At 41.6% G+C, this 13,675-nt stretch overlaps 1 protein-coding gene across 2 annotated transcripts; it reads right to left on the bottom strand.

Annotated features, from left to right (window-relative positions):
- Window positions 1–1,067: 1,067 nt before the first annotated feature.
- jam2b (junctional adhesion molecule 2b) lies at window positions 1,068–12,832 on the bottom strand. Of its 2 annotated transcripts, XM_085374652.1 has the most exons (11): window positions 12,824–12,832; window positions 12,540–12,576; window positions 7,055–7,120; window positions 6,528–6,638; window positions 6,229–6,378; window positions 3,404–3,585; window positions 3,169–3,277; window positions 2,971–3,078; window positions 1,384–1,402; window positions 1,252–1,291; window positions 1,068–1,106 (listed from the first exon to the last, which is right to left on the bottom strand). In XM_085374652.1, exons 2-11 carry the CDS (start codon window positions 12,574–12,576, stop codon window positions 1,068–1,070), a joined length of 861 nt encoding a protein of 286 aa, XP_085230778.1. In that variant the 5' UTR covers window positions 12,824–12,832. The 2 variants fall into 2 exon arrangements, with proteins under 2 accessions (XP_085230778.1, XP_085230777.1); XM_085374651.1 differs by lacking the exon at window positions 12,824–12,832 and having other exon boundaries at window positions 12,540–12,597.
- Between the last annotated feature and the right edge of the window lie 843 nt (window positions 12,833–13,675).

The following is a 13,675-nucleotide window of genomic DNA, read 5'->3' as shown; positions in this document are numbered from 1 at the left end:
TTGAGCAGCAGACAATTTGTTTTTATAAAAGACGCCAATAGAAATGTCAAAAGTTAACAATATGTGGGACAAGGGGACACAATACTGTGCAATCTTACATAAAGTGGGAGTTTTGCTGTAGTTCAAAAACTTCCAGTGCAGAGTAAAAAAGCATTTGGAAAGTTTGCTTTGAGAGCAGCTTTGCCCAAAATGTTGAGGATTAAATGTAAATCCTGTTTCTATTCTTTGAAATTTGCACAAATACTTTGAACACATACCGACATTAATGTCACAGCACAAATCAGCATATTGCCCTGACTGTGTGCCTGACTCTGTGACAGTAAATAATCCAGCTTGAATTGCAAAGAGCTTTCTTATCCTTTCTTTATTGGATTAAAGTCATCACAAGATTTGAGTACAAAACATTTACAAAGCTTCCAAAACGTCATTCAGTGTGTGCAGACACCTGTTCATCTCTCACTCAATTTATATGATCAGAATTTAAGCAAATACAACCAAAGATATAAAAATACAGAAGAGATCGGCTCACAAATAGGTTTAGAAAAATATGTAAAAACACGAAGAGAAAGATAACGACATATATAATAGTATCTCTATATGTAATATTAAGTGAAACCAGGAAGAAGGATTCGATCCATGGTTTAGTGTATGCAGTAATACTGTGGGTGGTTAGTTCCTGACCAGTAGGTGGGACTAAAGAGCCAAAACGTTCTCCAAGTAAAGGTGGAAAACCGATTTTAGAAGTGTTTTGAAACACTGAAGACAAAGAACATCGTGAAAACAGTTACACAGCATTTGATAAAGTGGTAAAGTCATACATTTTGACGTGTGCTTGAGCTACCTTTAAACTGTCAGTGCGTTATTTTATTTACAAAGCAGCAAACCTGTTGCTAAGTATTTCACGTCTTTGCTTTTGCTTGACGTTTCAAGAGGCCTCGATCTTCATCTCCATCCCAGACGGCATCGAGCAGGCGACAGTCGATCAACCTCCCGGTGTTTTGAGCAGTAACTGCAGTTACTTTGGTTTTTTGGATGGTTTGATGTCAAAGAGGAAGAAGGCTTCGCCCTCAGATCATGAAGGACTGAGTTTGTTTGTAGTGCTTGAGCTGTAGGGAGCAGAGAGACATACAGTGACACATTTCCTTTCATTAGCTTGTGCCTGGTGTTATCGGAAGCTTATCAACAGTTGCATTCCAAATGAATGCATGCATAACAAGCCCTGATTTGATAACGAGGCCTTTGATCACTCACATTGCGGGTGGGAGGAGGAGGAGGGTTGTAGGACTTGGTGCTGAAAGGCAAGGGGGAGGGCAGTTTAGTCAACACTTATTATTTTGGAATAACAATAAGGGCAACATGCAGGGCGGAAGAAGAAACTCTCACCTTTTTGTTTTCTTGCTCTCTGTTCGAATAAAAAACAAAGAAAAAATTAGTCAATACATGAAAATTTGTCAGTTGTGGTCACAATACCTCAATTCTGGGAGAACTCGAAAATACAGAGATTTACTCAAGTAGTCATTTTTATGTTTAACTGAAGTTTTTCTTATTAGTTCTGTTGGGTCTCTACCAAACCCTTCATTTAGTCACCAAATGTGTCTTTCTGTTATTTGGTGCTAAGTCCGGTTGTGCAAAGAGAGTTTATTGGTGAAAACAACTGCTTGCAAGAAACAGTGATAAGAAGAGCAGTAAAACAGTAAATCTGAAAGCAGTAAAATCCAAACAATTGAAAGGGTTTTTTTTAGGTAAGGCTTTAAATGCAGGAAGGATTCTTTCACGAGAGCATTTTTAAATGGTGACACTATGTTACTACATATATCAGAGTTGTTTTCTCTGTGCTTCTCACCTTATTGTTGTTTTCAAAACATTAGCATGAGCATTAGAATTACAACCTGATCAGAAGAATAACCAAATACTTTCTGCAAAAACTATTCATTTTAATATGAAAGACTGGCAAAGAGGACCTCTTCCACCCAAATAGCTCTTGGATATTTGATAAAGTACCGTGTTCAGAAACACATACACGTGATTGTTCTCATTCTAATTTTGTTTACAATTAAACTTTGCATTTGTCAACTCAATCCTGTTCCACGGCCATAGACGAAATTCATCTAATCTGGTATTTATTTATTTTTAAATAAAAGGCTGACAGCCTAAAAAAATAGCTGCTCACTCATCTGGTTGCTTAGGTGCAGATCAATAAATTGACATGCACTCTGAGAAACAAGTCCAAATGGATGGACTAAATATAAGTGAAGGTGTGAAAAAACAACACGTTCTCACTCCCAAAGCGTAACATTTTACGCTAGGTGACAAATCATCGGTATATTACGCTTTTGGTCACCCAACACATCCCTATATTACGAGTTCGAGAACCGTTTGGAATGAATCTACACATGTACGTTTATTTTACTTAAATCGCTTTGGAAAACACTATATAATATGATTAAGGTGGTGGTTAGGGCTGGAATACACAGCTGGGTTGTGTGTTACAGCGGGAGTATCATTCGATTTCATGCACAATCCGGTGCGTAGCATAGGAACGCAGACGGTCACCTTTCACATTCCCATGGAACGCCTCGGGACGTGACAAATCGTTGGCATATTACGCGAATAATGCAGAATTATTACATGACAGGACGCACTCGAGTGTTTTTCTCACACGCCTAAACGTGCTCTTTTATCCTGTTTTCCTTCTCTCACCCCAACCGGTCACAGCAGATGGCCCCGCCCCTCGCTGAGCCTGGTTCTGCCGGAGGTTTCTTCCTGTTAAAAGGGAGTTTTTCCTTCCCACTGTCGCCAAAGTGCTTGCTCATAGGGGCTCATAGGATTGTTGGGTTTTTCTCTGCATGTATTATTGTAGGATCTACCTTACAATATAAAGCTCTTGAGGCGACTGTTGTTGTGATTTGGCGCTGTATAAATAAAATTGAATTGAATTGAACACATTTGTGGCAGCACTGCACTACTTACTTTTGCAGCAGCCTCGGTGTCGGCAGACACACACACAGATGCAGCAGAAAAGCATGAACGCTGCCAAACCTGCAGCACCTGCTATTAAAATCGTCATATTCAAAGGATCTGGAAGCAGCAGAATCAGATTTTTTTTTAATATTTGGTCTCCAGAGCGTGATGCATAATCTCCAGTGAGTACTTTCTTAAAATACTTACAGTCAATAACTTTGAGTTGTTGGGCCACACAGCTCTTGGGCGCCCCCACACTGTTGGAGGACTCACAGCGATACATCCCTGCATCCACCTTGGACACACTTTTAAACTTCTGCTCCAGACAAACAGAGGCAGGCGGCAGGGTACACGAAAGGAATAACAGTTGTGTTTTTGGACCCTTGTATAACATTCTGTACATTATATTATATTGTATTTGAAAACTTTAGGTAGCACTCACCAGTGTGCCCTTGTTTGTGTCAATGCTGTAAGGAGTCTCTCCCGTGGCTGTTAGTGCCTTGTTGTCTTTGTACCAGCGGTAGGTAGCGGGAGGCACACTCAGTTTGTCCTTACAGAGAAGCTCCAGGCCTGACCCTACAAACACAGAGCTTGGCACGTTGCAGGAAGGGACATGAGGCGGCACTGAGAGGGGGGAAAGACAGAGAAAGGTAAAACTATATATTTTTTAAATATATTATGTTTTCAATTTGTAAGACAACACGAAAGTCTCCCTACAAATGCTTAAAATGTTAACATCTGCATAGTGTAATATCACTTAATAGACTTTTTTAGGCAAAACTAGAGAGGTCTGATGATTCCTTTTGTTATAAATTATGTCAGATTGATGTATTGATCTGGAAGTGCATTTCCTGCAGCCACCAACCAAGTGTCTATTCAGCCAAACATGTTTCCCATACATCACTCCAGAGATATCAGTCAAAGTGAGGCTTTCACACGTGCCAGCTGGGAGGCTGCCAACCAGGAACTCCACCAACAAAAAACATTTGTGCGATCATTCTTTTATCTTTACAATGTCCACAAATGACCAACATGTGAGCATCGACCTACATTGAAATCTAACAATGTAAAAGAAACTGTGTGTAGTTTTACCACAATATGATGACACGTGTGACTTCACGACTTGTATTAAGAGTGCCAACAGAATTTATCCGTGAAACTCTTGTTTTGCAACCATGTTATTTTTGTGAAAGTATATATGTAATCACCTCAAATGACATTTAGATTTAATAATAATGAGGCTTTTTTTCAATAAGTTGGTGAATAATCTTAAAGAAAATTAAACTACACTGGCACAAAACAGTCTGCCTGTTGCAACATATCCTAATGGAAGAGATTATAAAGTTTATAAGAAGTTGTTATTTGCACAATTTCTGTGGTTTGCCAAATATATCTCACATACTCTGTAAACTCATTACTTCATGCTGCAAACTGCAAAACCCCCAAAATCTAAATTCTCTTTGGAAATGTAAATAAAATGGGAACAATATCAAAGGGCATCCAGAGGTATTTCTATGTGCGTGCTGGACCTTCACGTGGAAACTAGAAGCTTGGATCTTTGTGCTATGGCAGGAATGCATAAACTACTGAGTCGTTATCCTCGAACCTCAGAGAAACAACCATATCTCTTCGAGCAGGAATGCACAAAATAGTCAATTCATTTATAATTTCTGAAAGCTGAGTGAGGCAATGTAGACTTTTGCCTGACAGCCTTGAGTTCAAACGTTCAGTGCAGAGTATATTCACATGTACCGCACAGGGAAGAACACAACATTGTGTTTCCTTTAAAAGTACCATATGTGTCTTGATTAAAATCACAATGAAAATAAAGAATATATATATTATTATACATTATACAAGTTATGAATCTAATGTTACTTTTCCCATTTTTTCTCATTTCAAGCTGAGGATGTGTCAAAGAAACCATTTTTACCTATTTCCAAAAGATACGAAATAACTCTATTTTCTCTTTGAATGAAATGTCAAAATGTCTTCGACATCACAAAGTTCATCTTGAACTGAAGTGAGATAACCTAACATCCCACATCATATAATACCACACTTCACTGATGGCTAGTGGGTGGCTGGCCTAACATTCATAGCAGCAGGGTGGCTGATTTGATTTCATCTGGCTAGCACTTTTACACATTTAAGTTTTAAAAATGTTGAAACACAAAAAATCAACCTGATTTATTAATAGATTGTCATTTTTAACACCTATGCACTACCAAGCCGCTCGGATATTGTGTAACAGCTCGTTTGCGCTCACCATTTTCGGTGTGGTGAACAGCACCGTACAACAAAAGTGGCAGAAAAGGTCTCAGGGATTTCATTGGATGTGTCCAAATTCAGGGATCGCATCCTCAAAAGGACGTAAAGACAGAGACGCACAGAAGTTCTTAGCTGTTAAACTGGATGCTCTGCTCCTGTCACCTAGCAACCATTACCATGTATCTTGGACATCAACATTTGACAGAAATGGAGAAAATCTTTGTTCTATATCATTTTTTTTACCTTAATGGAGAAAATTATGATGTATCTGTTGTTAAATGAACATGACATTTGAATTTGCACAACATTTGTCGCCTCACTGTGATGTAATTGAAGGATGACACACCTTCTGCTTTCAGTTTTGACTTCTTTTCCACATATACGAGCGCCGATGTGGAGGTTTTGCCTGAGTGGAGACACCTGATGTAAACAGTACAGACCTGTGGTGATTTCACTGTCTGTGCAAAACAACCCATGTGCCAAGCATAATGGAGAGTTCTACTAAAGTTAGCATGCTAATAAAGTCATGGTGGTCCAAAGGTTAATGTAATATGGCTATAGCCTGAGATGGGGTAGTTACTCAGAGTAGCACCCTGTACAGCAGTCCAACATAAACGGATCGGGCACTGAGGTAACAGTTATAATTTCCTATCCATAGCAGAGCGGATTCAGAGTGGCTGCTCCATGCTATCAAGAAACTGCTTCTATCGTAAATTACTCCACATATTGCACCTTTAACGACTGTCCTCACCCTAATCTCACAATTCAGGTGAGGGAGGCTTGTGTGAATTGTTTGCAGTTATTTGTGCAATACAATCACATTTAAAAGATTTGCTGTGAATCCTCCTGGTTCCACCAACATGTACGTTATTGTTTCACATGTCACATCACAGGAGTTAAGTGCCATTGACTTGCACCCTGAAATAGTTTAGTGTTCACCTCTTACACAGATCTGTCCTATCCCTATCCTTATGTACGTTCGTAATATATTCATACCAAGAACATTAAGTGTCACAGTGGCCTCTCCGAGGTTGACGTGATCCTCGCTGGCTGTCACCTCACAGCGGTACTCCCCTGAATCTTTCTGAGTGACGGAGTGTATCGTCAGCGTCGCTCCCTCTATCTTAGCCCGTCCAGCGTAAGACCCTAAAGTGCAAAAGACGGAGAATGATGAACAAAGAAAACAATCAAAGCAAAGTGTCAGCAAACATAAAAAAAAAGGCCACACAAAATCTTCTTTATTAAATCAGGTTAAGTTTAAAAACAAATGCGTGCAGTAATGATCCGTCACTCACCTGTGAATTTGTGATTAAAGTAAACAAAAGTCACCCCCTTTCCTTTCTTCTTCCACTCGATTCGAGGGTTCTGATCTTTCTCTGTCTTGAACTCACAGGACAGCACAGCGTCTAAAAGTAAAAGTAAAACAATATTCATCTTTAATCCTTACGTTACCTTTTTTAATGTCTCAAACTAATTGATTTTTACCAACTCATGCACACTCATGACTACGGATGATGTATTTCTTTATTTATATCCATGTATTCTGAAATATATTCTGGTAGTTGCAATTTTCAATAAAGAATAATTATTTGAAAGTGTTCAGTTAACATGAATGTGTTTTTTTAGAGGAGAAAAAGACAGAAATTGGACAATATGATATTAGATATGTTTATATCTAGTTTGTTGTTTTCCTATTATTTGGAATTACAATAGGTTAAATATGAAATATATTTTATTAAGATGAAACAATAAGACTGTGGCCATTTTAAGATAGCAGACAAATTATGTTCAGGAATGTGAAAAACTGCAGCGTCGGTCTCACCAGTGTGCTCGTGAACCTCCACTTTGGGTTTACTGCTGCTTACTGTCACTGATAAACTGACAGGACCTGCAGAAGAGAGAAGATCAGCGTCCTGTGAAAGACCAGTTTTACTCTCAGACCATCGAGTACAATCTTTAAATGTTTACTGGAGCACATAAATGGAAATGTTAAACATCTTTATAGTTTCAGATCAAGGAGCTACATGGTAAACCATCAGACACAAGAAGCTTACTCATATGTAAACAGGACGTTTGCTTAATGCTTGGTTTTTGTGTGGAAGCAGTCGCACTCACACACATTTGACTTTCCAGTCGAAGCCTTAACGCAAAGTATAGAACAGCAGTAATAACCTGTGGGGCTTGAATGTTCTCACAACGCAAAATGTTCTTCACAAGAAAAGTTTCAAACTGCAACTGGTGCCCATAAACATAGTAATACATGCCGACAGAGACAAACAGACACTGAGTGTGGAGCTACATCCTGGTGGTGCCAGGAGCGGTGCTGTGCAGGAATGCAAGTGATGGATGGCCCTCTGACAAGCTGCTTTAAGGCGACCTGATAACCGCCTTCAGTGATCTGTCCCTTCAGCACACGCAATCAAACACCCACGTTTACCTCGACATTAAGCAGACGCCTTCAGAAAGAGATAAGAGAAAATAATTTAGAGTGACACGCCACCTAAAAAATAAATAAACGCTTCAAACGTGGCTGTAAAATCTGACTTTTATATTATTGGCAAGCAATTTTGCTGGAAATAAAGTTTTTATTGTAGAACTTGGAAGCTTCGCAGAGGTTGCTGTTACAGGATACTCCCTTGACATCACGTAAACTGAAGCGGAGCTGCTTTGTGAAACTTAAATGTGTCACGTGACCATCAGCTGTAAGTGTGCTTTAAGTAAAAAAAAAATAAACATTTGAAAGCAGCAGAGAGGAGACTGGTAGTAAAACTGAATTACATAACAGGCTTGTACTTGAGGATTAAAGATGGGGAGAAAGTGGGCTGGAACGGTCCTTCAGTTAACGAGCAGTTAAATCCGATAAACAGATTAATGCATATTACTGACCAATGAGTTAATTTTTCATGTGCTGTAGACTGACAGTATGGATTATGCTCAGTAATAACAAAATAATGATATCCCACAGCCCACTTGTGCTTTTAACGCATCTTTTCTTTTCTTTTTAACGGTGTTCAAAGTTTCAGTCACTCCGTCCAGCATTTAGCGATACAGAAGAGGAGCGAGCATGAACTGAGTGACATTTTTTTGGCTGGTGATTTCAAATAAAACTTGCAAACAGCTCGAAAAATACGACAAATATGTGGTAAAAACATTGTGTGACAAAGTACTTCTGTGCAGTCTTACATAAAATAACTGCTAATAAATGCATAGTTGTAAATGTGAGAGATGGAGAAAGAGGTAAGAAAAGAGAGGACAAGAAGATTTTTAAGGGTAGGAAATGGTCATCAAGTGAAATCGGTTTAACTTGAAACTTGAAATTTAAATCTTACATATAATGTCCTAATTGATTTTAGAGTTTTTAAACCCGATTTTGGAATTATACATGTGACAAACTAATTGAAGCTTACAAATTCTATGCTATTCAAATTTGCGTGAAAATACCAAGCAGTCTGGTAAAGTTTAGTGTTGGCTAAACCGATACGTTTGCAGTATTGTAGTGACGTTTACTGGTGCACAGCAGGCTGTGTTGTCCGTGGGCAATGTTAGGATGTATATGAAGGGTAGGAGATACAGGAGAGGTGGAGGAAGATCTCAGCCTGGGTGTTTATTATCTTATGTAGTCTGGAAGAAGAGTGGATGGTGGGGTGGGTGCAGTTTTCTCTGTGGTGGGGTTGGGTGGACTGTCCCGGGCTCTGTGGGGCCGGGCGGCGCTGCTGCACTGGGCCCCGGTCTGGATGGGCCTGGGCCCCCTTTCCCTGGCGGGTCGCGGAGTATGGGGGTGCCTACTGGGGTCAGCGGGGGAGCTGGCCCCAGGGAGGGGTCACTTGCCCCTCCCTTCCTTCCCTCCCCATCTCCAGCTGCCTCCCTCTTCCCGCTCCACCACAACCACCCACACATGCAGGGCCTTGGAGTAGGGGTATGTCACCAGGGTGCAGAGGAGGCTACCCCCCCCCTCTGTCCCCTTCTGGCTGCCTCTGCCTCAATTTTATCCCACAACTTAGACATTCACATTACTCACACTCTCATTACACATACATATAGGATCTTGGGGGTGGGCACGATGCACGGAGTCCAAAGTACCATCAGGGTGTACACCCCACCCCTGGCATCGTTGCCCACCTCTCAATTTTAAATACACGTAGACATTGAGGGCTAGCAGGAGGGACCATGCGCTTACCTGCTGCTCTCTGGCAGGTAGCTCCATGCCCTCCTGGGTTTTAAATGCACCTTAGAACACACATGCATCAACACTACAATGAGCGGGTGGAGGGAGGTTTGGAGTCTTCTCTCACCCCCATTCTCTGCGACCTGCTGGAGCAGGGGGGCTAGGAGGAGGAGGAGTTGGCCGTCCGACTGCGGTCTGGAGTGTGGAGCCTTCCTGCTGCTGCGGAGTCGGGGCGGTCTGCCTCCCCCCACCGCAGGGAAAAGGGAAACACCACCTGGGTCTGGGTGCAGTTCCCCCCTCCAGGGGCGGGGGCACCTAGACCCGGTTTGTAGAGTACGCTTGGGGAGTGTGATCGTGTGTACGTCTCTTTATGTCTGTCTCCACGTTGGTTGAGTGTGGAGTAAGTGCATATGAGAGCATGAGGGTGGGAATGGATGTTTGTATCTGTGTGTGCCTGTATGTCTGTGTCTATATGTCAGGTTGGGTGTCAGGCGCCACCTCTCTGGGGACATCTCAGGCCCTCCAAGGTTTGGAGGCCTATCTCCCCCTACCACCACTTCCCCTGCCAGTGGTGGACCCCCTCAGACATCGGTGCGTTAGTGGTTCTTTGTGTCCGGGGATGGGCGTCCAGGTACACACCGGCTCACTCCTTGGCGGCCGCTTATCGGGGCCTGGAGCCTGGGGCTCGCTCGGGCCACTTCGGAGGTGGGGTGCCCCCGGCCTCTCGGCCTGGGGCTCGGTCACTCAGGCGCAGCTGGCTGCCGGCGGAGCTCACGGGCGCGTCACTGCAACTCCCCCTGGCTTCTGCTCCGCGGCTGCTGAGTGAGCCCTCATCTGGGACTCTCCTCAGCTCTTTCCGGGACAGTGGCGCAGCTGCCCCTCTGTTGGTCTTCCTTGGTCTCTTGTGTTCTGGGGGCCTCTGGATGTCTGGAGTTTTGATCTCCTCCACACCTGCTTCATGCCCTGGAGGACAGGGCTGTGGCCCCCCCACACCCTCTAGCAGATTATTACATGAAGGAACCTTTTAAAAAACAAAAAACAAGCGCGTCCATGCTCACAGGTGTACACACGGGTGATCACACCCACAAACTACACCCTTTTTGGCTCCTACCTCAAAGCACACTGTGTTCTGTTGATCTTATGTGCTGCACAATAATGTTTAACATTTAGTATTTACTGTCATATTCCCATATATCATTGTGATGTTGTTTATTCTATTACTCTTGTTCTCTTCTGCTTGCTTTCTTTTTTCTTTCTCAACAGGTGATCCAGGTGATCGATATATGCATTTTCTTTTCTCTGCCCGTTCTGTTGGTTTTTGTCTTTTGCCCTTCTCCCCCGTCCCTCTTCTCAGCTTTCTCTCTTTCCCTCTTTCTTTCTCCCCTTCTAAAAAAAAAAAAAAAAAAAAAGGATGTATATAAAGGGTAGCAAACATCAGTTTATTTTTCACATGATGATTCTGATCAGACTCGCTCTCTGAATTCTAACTTTTATATTAGCTGGATTGTGTCAACAGCTGAAAATCAGAAGCCTTTGCTTATATCTTGTTTTTAAAAAACAGTTAACAATAATGTAGCAGCACAGGTCAGCTGATTAAAACCTCTACAGATTTTAAAAAATAAATAAAAATTATATTGGAGCCCAAAAAACATCATATTGTAACTTATTTCTTAGTAATTCTTTTTCCAATGCTACACCCAAACTACACCTGCCAAATCCCACTTTAACCCCTGACTAGCGATGTAGCGATGCATGTTTCTTGTGTGGCACACTCTGTGTGTGTGTGTGTGTGTGTGTGTGTGTGTGTGTGTGTGTGTGTGTGTGTGTGTGTGTGTGTGTGTGTGTGTTGCACACAAAGCCATTCTTTATGACAGTAACCTTACCCTTCTCAGCTGGCATAGCATACACATGCACAGACATCTGTAAAACACACTTGTGAGGATCTCTGCTGACTGATCCTGAACACCCTGCACTCTTTTACTTTTACTTTAATACAGAATGCATAATAACGGTGTTTTAACACTACATATTTTATTTTATTCAAATGTGCACTTGAAAACCCTAAAACTTAATCCGCTTCTACTATTAAAAAAAGTTACGTGTTTTAGGGTTTCTGCTGTTTTAAGGAGACATTGTAACCTAACTGAAAAACCACCTATGATACCTCCTGTGCAGTAATGAAAAAAATATTTTCAGAGTATATTAAAAGGCAGTGTGTCTAAACAAACAGATTGTAATCGTTTCATCTCTACAAGGACTTTTGGTCCTCACATGTAAATACAAGAAAAATCAAAACACATGCACGTCAAAGACGCAATTAACTGCGTAAAACATGTTGTTTGGACGACAGCCTTTGGCCTTTAAGATTCCCACAGCAGCATCAAATGCATTTTTTCTTTACTGCTTTTTCATCTCAGTCCAATTAACAACTAAGGGTCAGTCAGGGGCTATCTTCCCTGAAACTCTGGGATCTCAATCTCCTCCGCGGGGGTCACGTGATCCGTCTCATCAGCCCGTGGATCTCGGGTTCAAACAGCATCAGAGCGGGTTCAGTGTAAACATGAAGCCCAGCCACTCCCTGCACAATCTCTACCCCCACTGCACTCCCCAAACACATCGCACCTCCTCCGCGCTGTCTGTGAAATCACGCACAAGCTCTACAACTCACACACTAATAATCAATCAATAAATATCAGAGCCTCGTAAATGCCCGTTTTGACACTTAGCCTACATGCAGTCGTTTCTAAAGTTGTTAATTTGGCCCAAAATTACATTTTGTTTCGGTGGCCTCTTGCAGCTTAATAAGATAAAACTTGAGTTGCATAATCACGTAAGACGGTGGTATGTGTTGTTTTCTTTAGTAAAATAAAGTAGGTCCTTAACTGTTATATTGCAATAGAATGAAAGAAAGAGGAGAAAATGCGTAATTACATATTTATAAGTCTGTAAAAAGGTCTGACATTAAAATAAATAAATGCATAAAACATGTAGTTCAACCTCACATCGCGTATGGATACATGTTTGCACTGTTACTGTGTATAAATGCAACGTAAAAATTGGCTGACTCTAAAAGCTCCACACACTCTCTGATTCAGTATCAAAACAGAAATTGTTGAAGTTTTGAACACAATAAAAAGCTCACTGTGCAAAATGGTGATGAGCAGAGGCAGCGCCAGCATCTTCATGGCTTTTCTCGGGTGTCGGAGCTCTTTCCTGAGGTCTGTCGGTGTCCGTGGAGCAGATGAGTTTTACTCTAAACTCTCTGCAGCTTCTTCAAGTTTCATGTGCAACGGCCACGTGCGCGCTCACGTATCCCGGACAACTTACGGGGCGCGTGCACAAGTTCAGGGTGACTACCCCCTCTTCTCAGACAAAGCTCTCAGAGGAAACATGAGCCTTTCTTTCTGACAGGGGGACCTGCCCGGCTGTAGTAGTATCGAGTAGTAATGTAGTAGTAATGAGAAAGGAAGCTTTTGAATGGTTTCTTCAGCCATTAAACACAAAAGCGTTTGAGGATTCGTTACATGAAACACATTTTATTAACTACATTGTCACTAAGCTCTTTGGAATTTTTTGTACATCACATCATTTTTGTAGTCTCTAGAGACCACAGACTGTATATAAAAGATGGAAATAGATTGTTCTTCACACTTTGAAGCCTCAGCCTAAAGGATTTTAAAATCCCTGTGAATATTTCGTGAGTCAAAATATTTTTCGGACTCACGTATTCTTAATGCAGCAGTTCAACTGACCATGTCATTTCACTGGCATTTATTTTTGTAACCTACTGAGATTTTTCCAGTTTCTTGTGTCGGAACAACAAGTGCGCTCATAGGCTCTCTGAAAGGATTTACCTGCCTCCACAGATGTGCTCCCAAGAGTTCAAACTGGCACACTGAAACATATACGAAAGCGGCCGTGATCCAGCTTCAACTGCTGGATCAAACTATGGAGATCTCCCAGTTGCTGCTGTCTCGTGAAAATGGGATGAAATCAGAATCCCCATTTCCTCCTTTTCTTGTTTAAGAACGTGTTGAGTTTCTTGTGTTGGGTGTGTATATAACTCACACGGCAAGTTCCGATCTGTAAAATTGAGAATTTCATGTTGATTTTTCACAACGTGTTCAGTGTATAATGGCCTTTAGTTTTACCTGCTGCCATCACAGTATTTTGACACCATATGTGAGTGGGTGAATTTGATTGAGAGGGTTGACTGCTAATTTATCCACTAATGCTGGCTAGCAAGCTGAATCGTTTTTTCCCAGTCAGGCAACAAAG

This window comes from Diplotaxodon limnothrissa, linkage group LG16, assembly GCF_057381915.1.
Source record: "Diplotaxodon limnothrissa isolate DT_005_m linkage group LG16, D_limnothrissa_male_GT1.1, whole genome shotgun sequence".
Classification (NCBI taxonomy): Eukaryota; Metazoa; Chordata; class Actinopteri; order Cichliformes; family Cichlidae; genus Diplotaxodon; species Diplotaxodon limnothrissa.
Note: the sequence above shows the minus strand (reverse complement) of the source record. Positions and strands in the feature narration are given on the sequence as shown.

What these genes read in the sequence shown, in the direction of transcription:
- jam2b (XM_085374651.1), bottom strand. Translation starts at nt 12,582, where the DNA reads ATGAAGATGCTGGCGCTGCCTCTGCTCATCACCATTTTGCACA. An exon ending in GGAGGTTCACGAGCACACTG is followed by an intron (nt 6,639 to 7,054) that starts GTGAGACCGACG and finishes TTTTACTTTTAG; the next exon opens with ACGCTGTGCTGTCCTGTGAG. An exon ending in CTCCTCCTCCCACCCGCAAT is followed by an intron (nt 1,107 to 1,251) that starts GTGAGTGATCAA and finishes TGCTCCCTACAG; the next exon opens with CTCAAGCACTACAAACAAAC.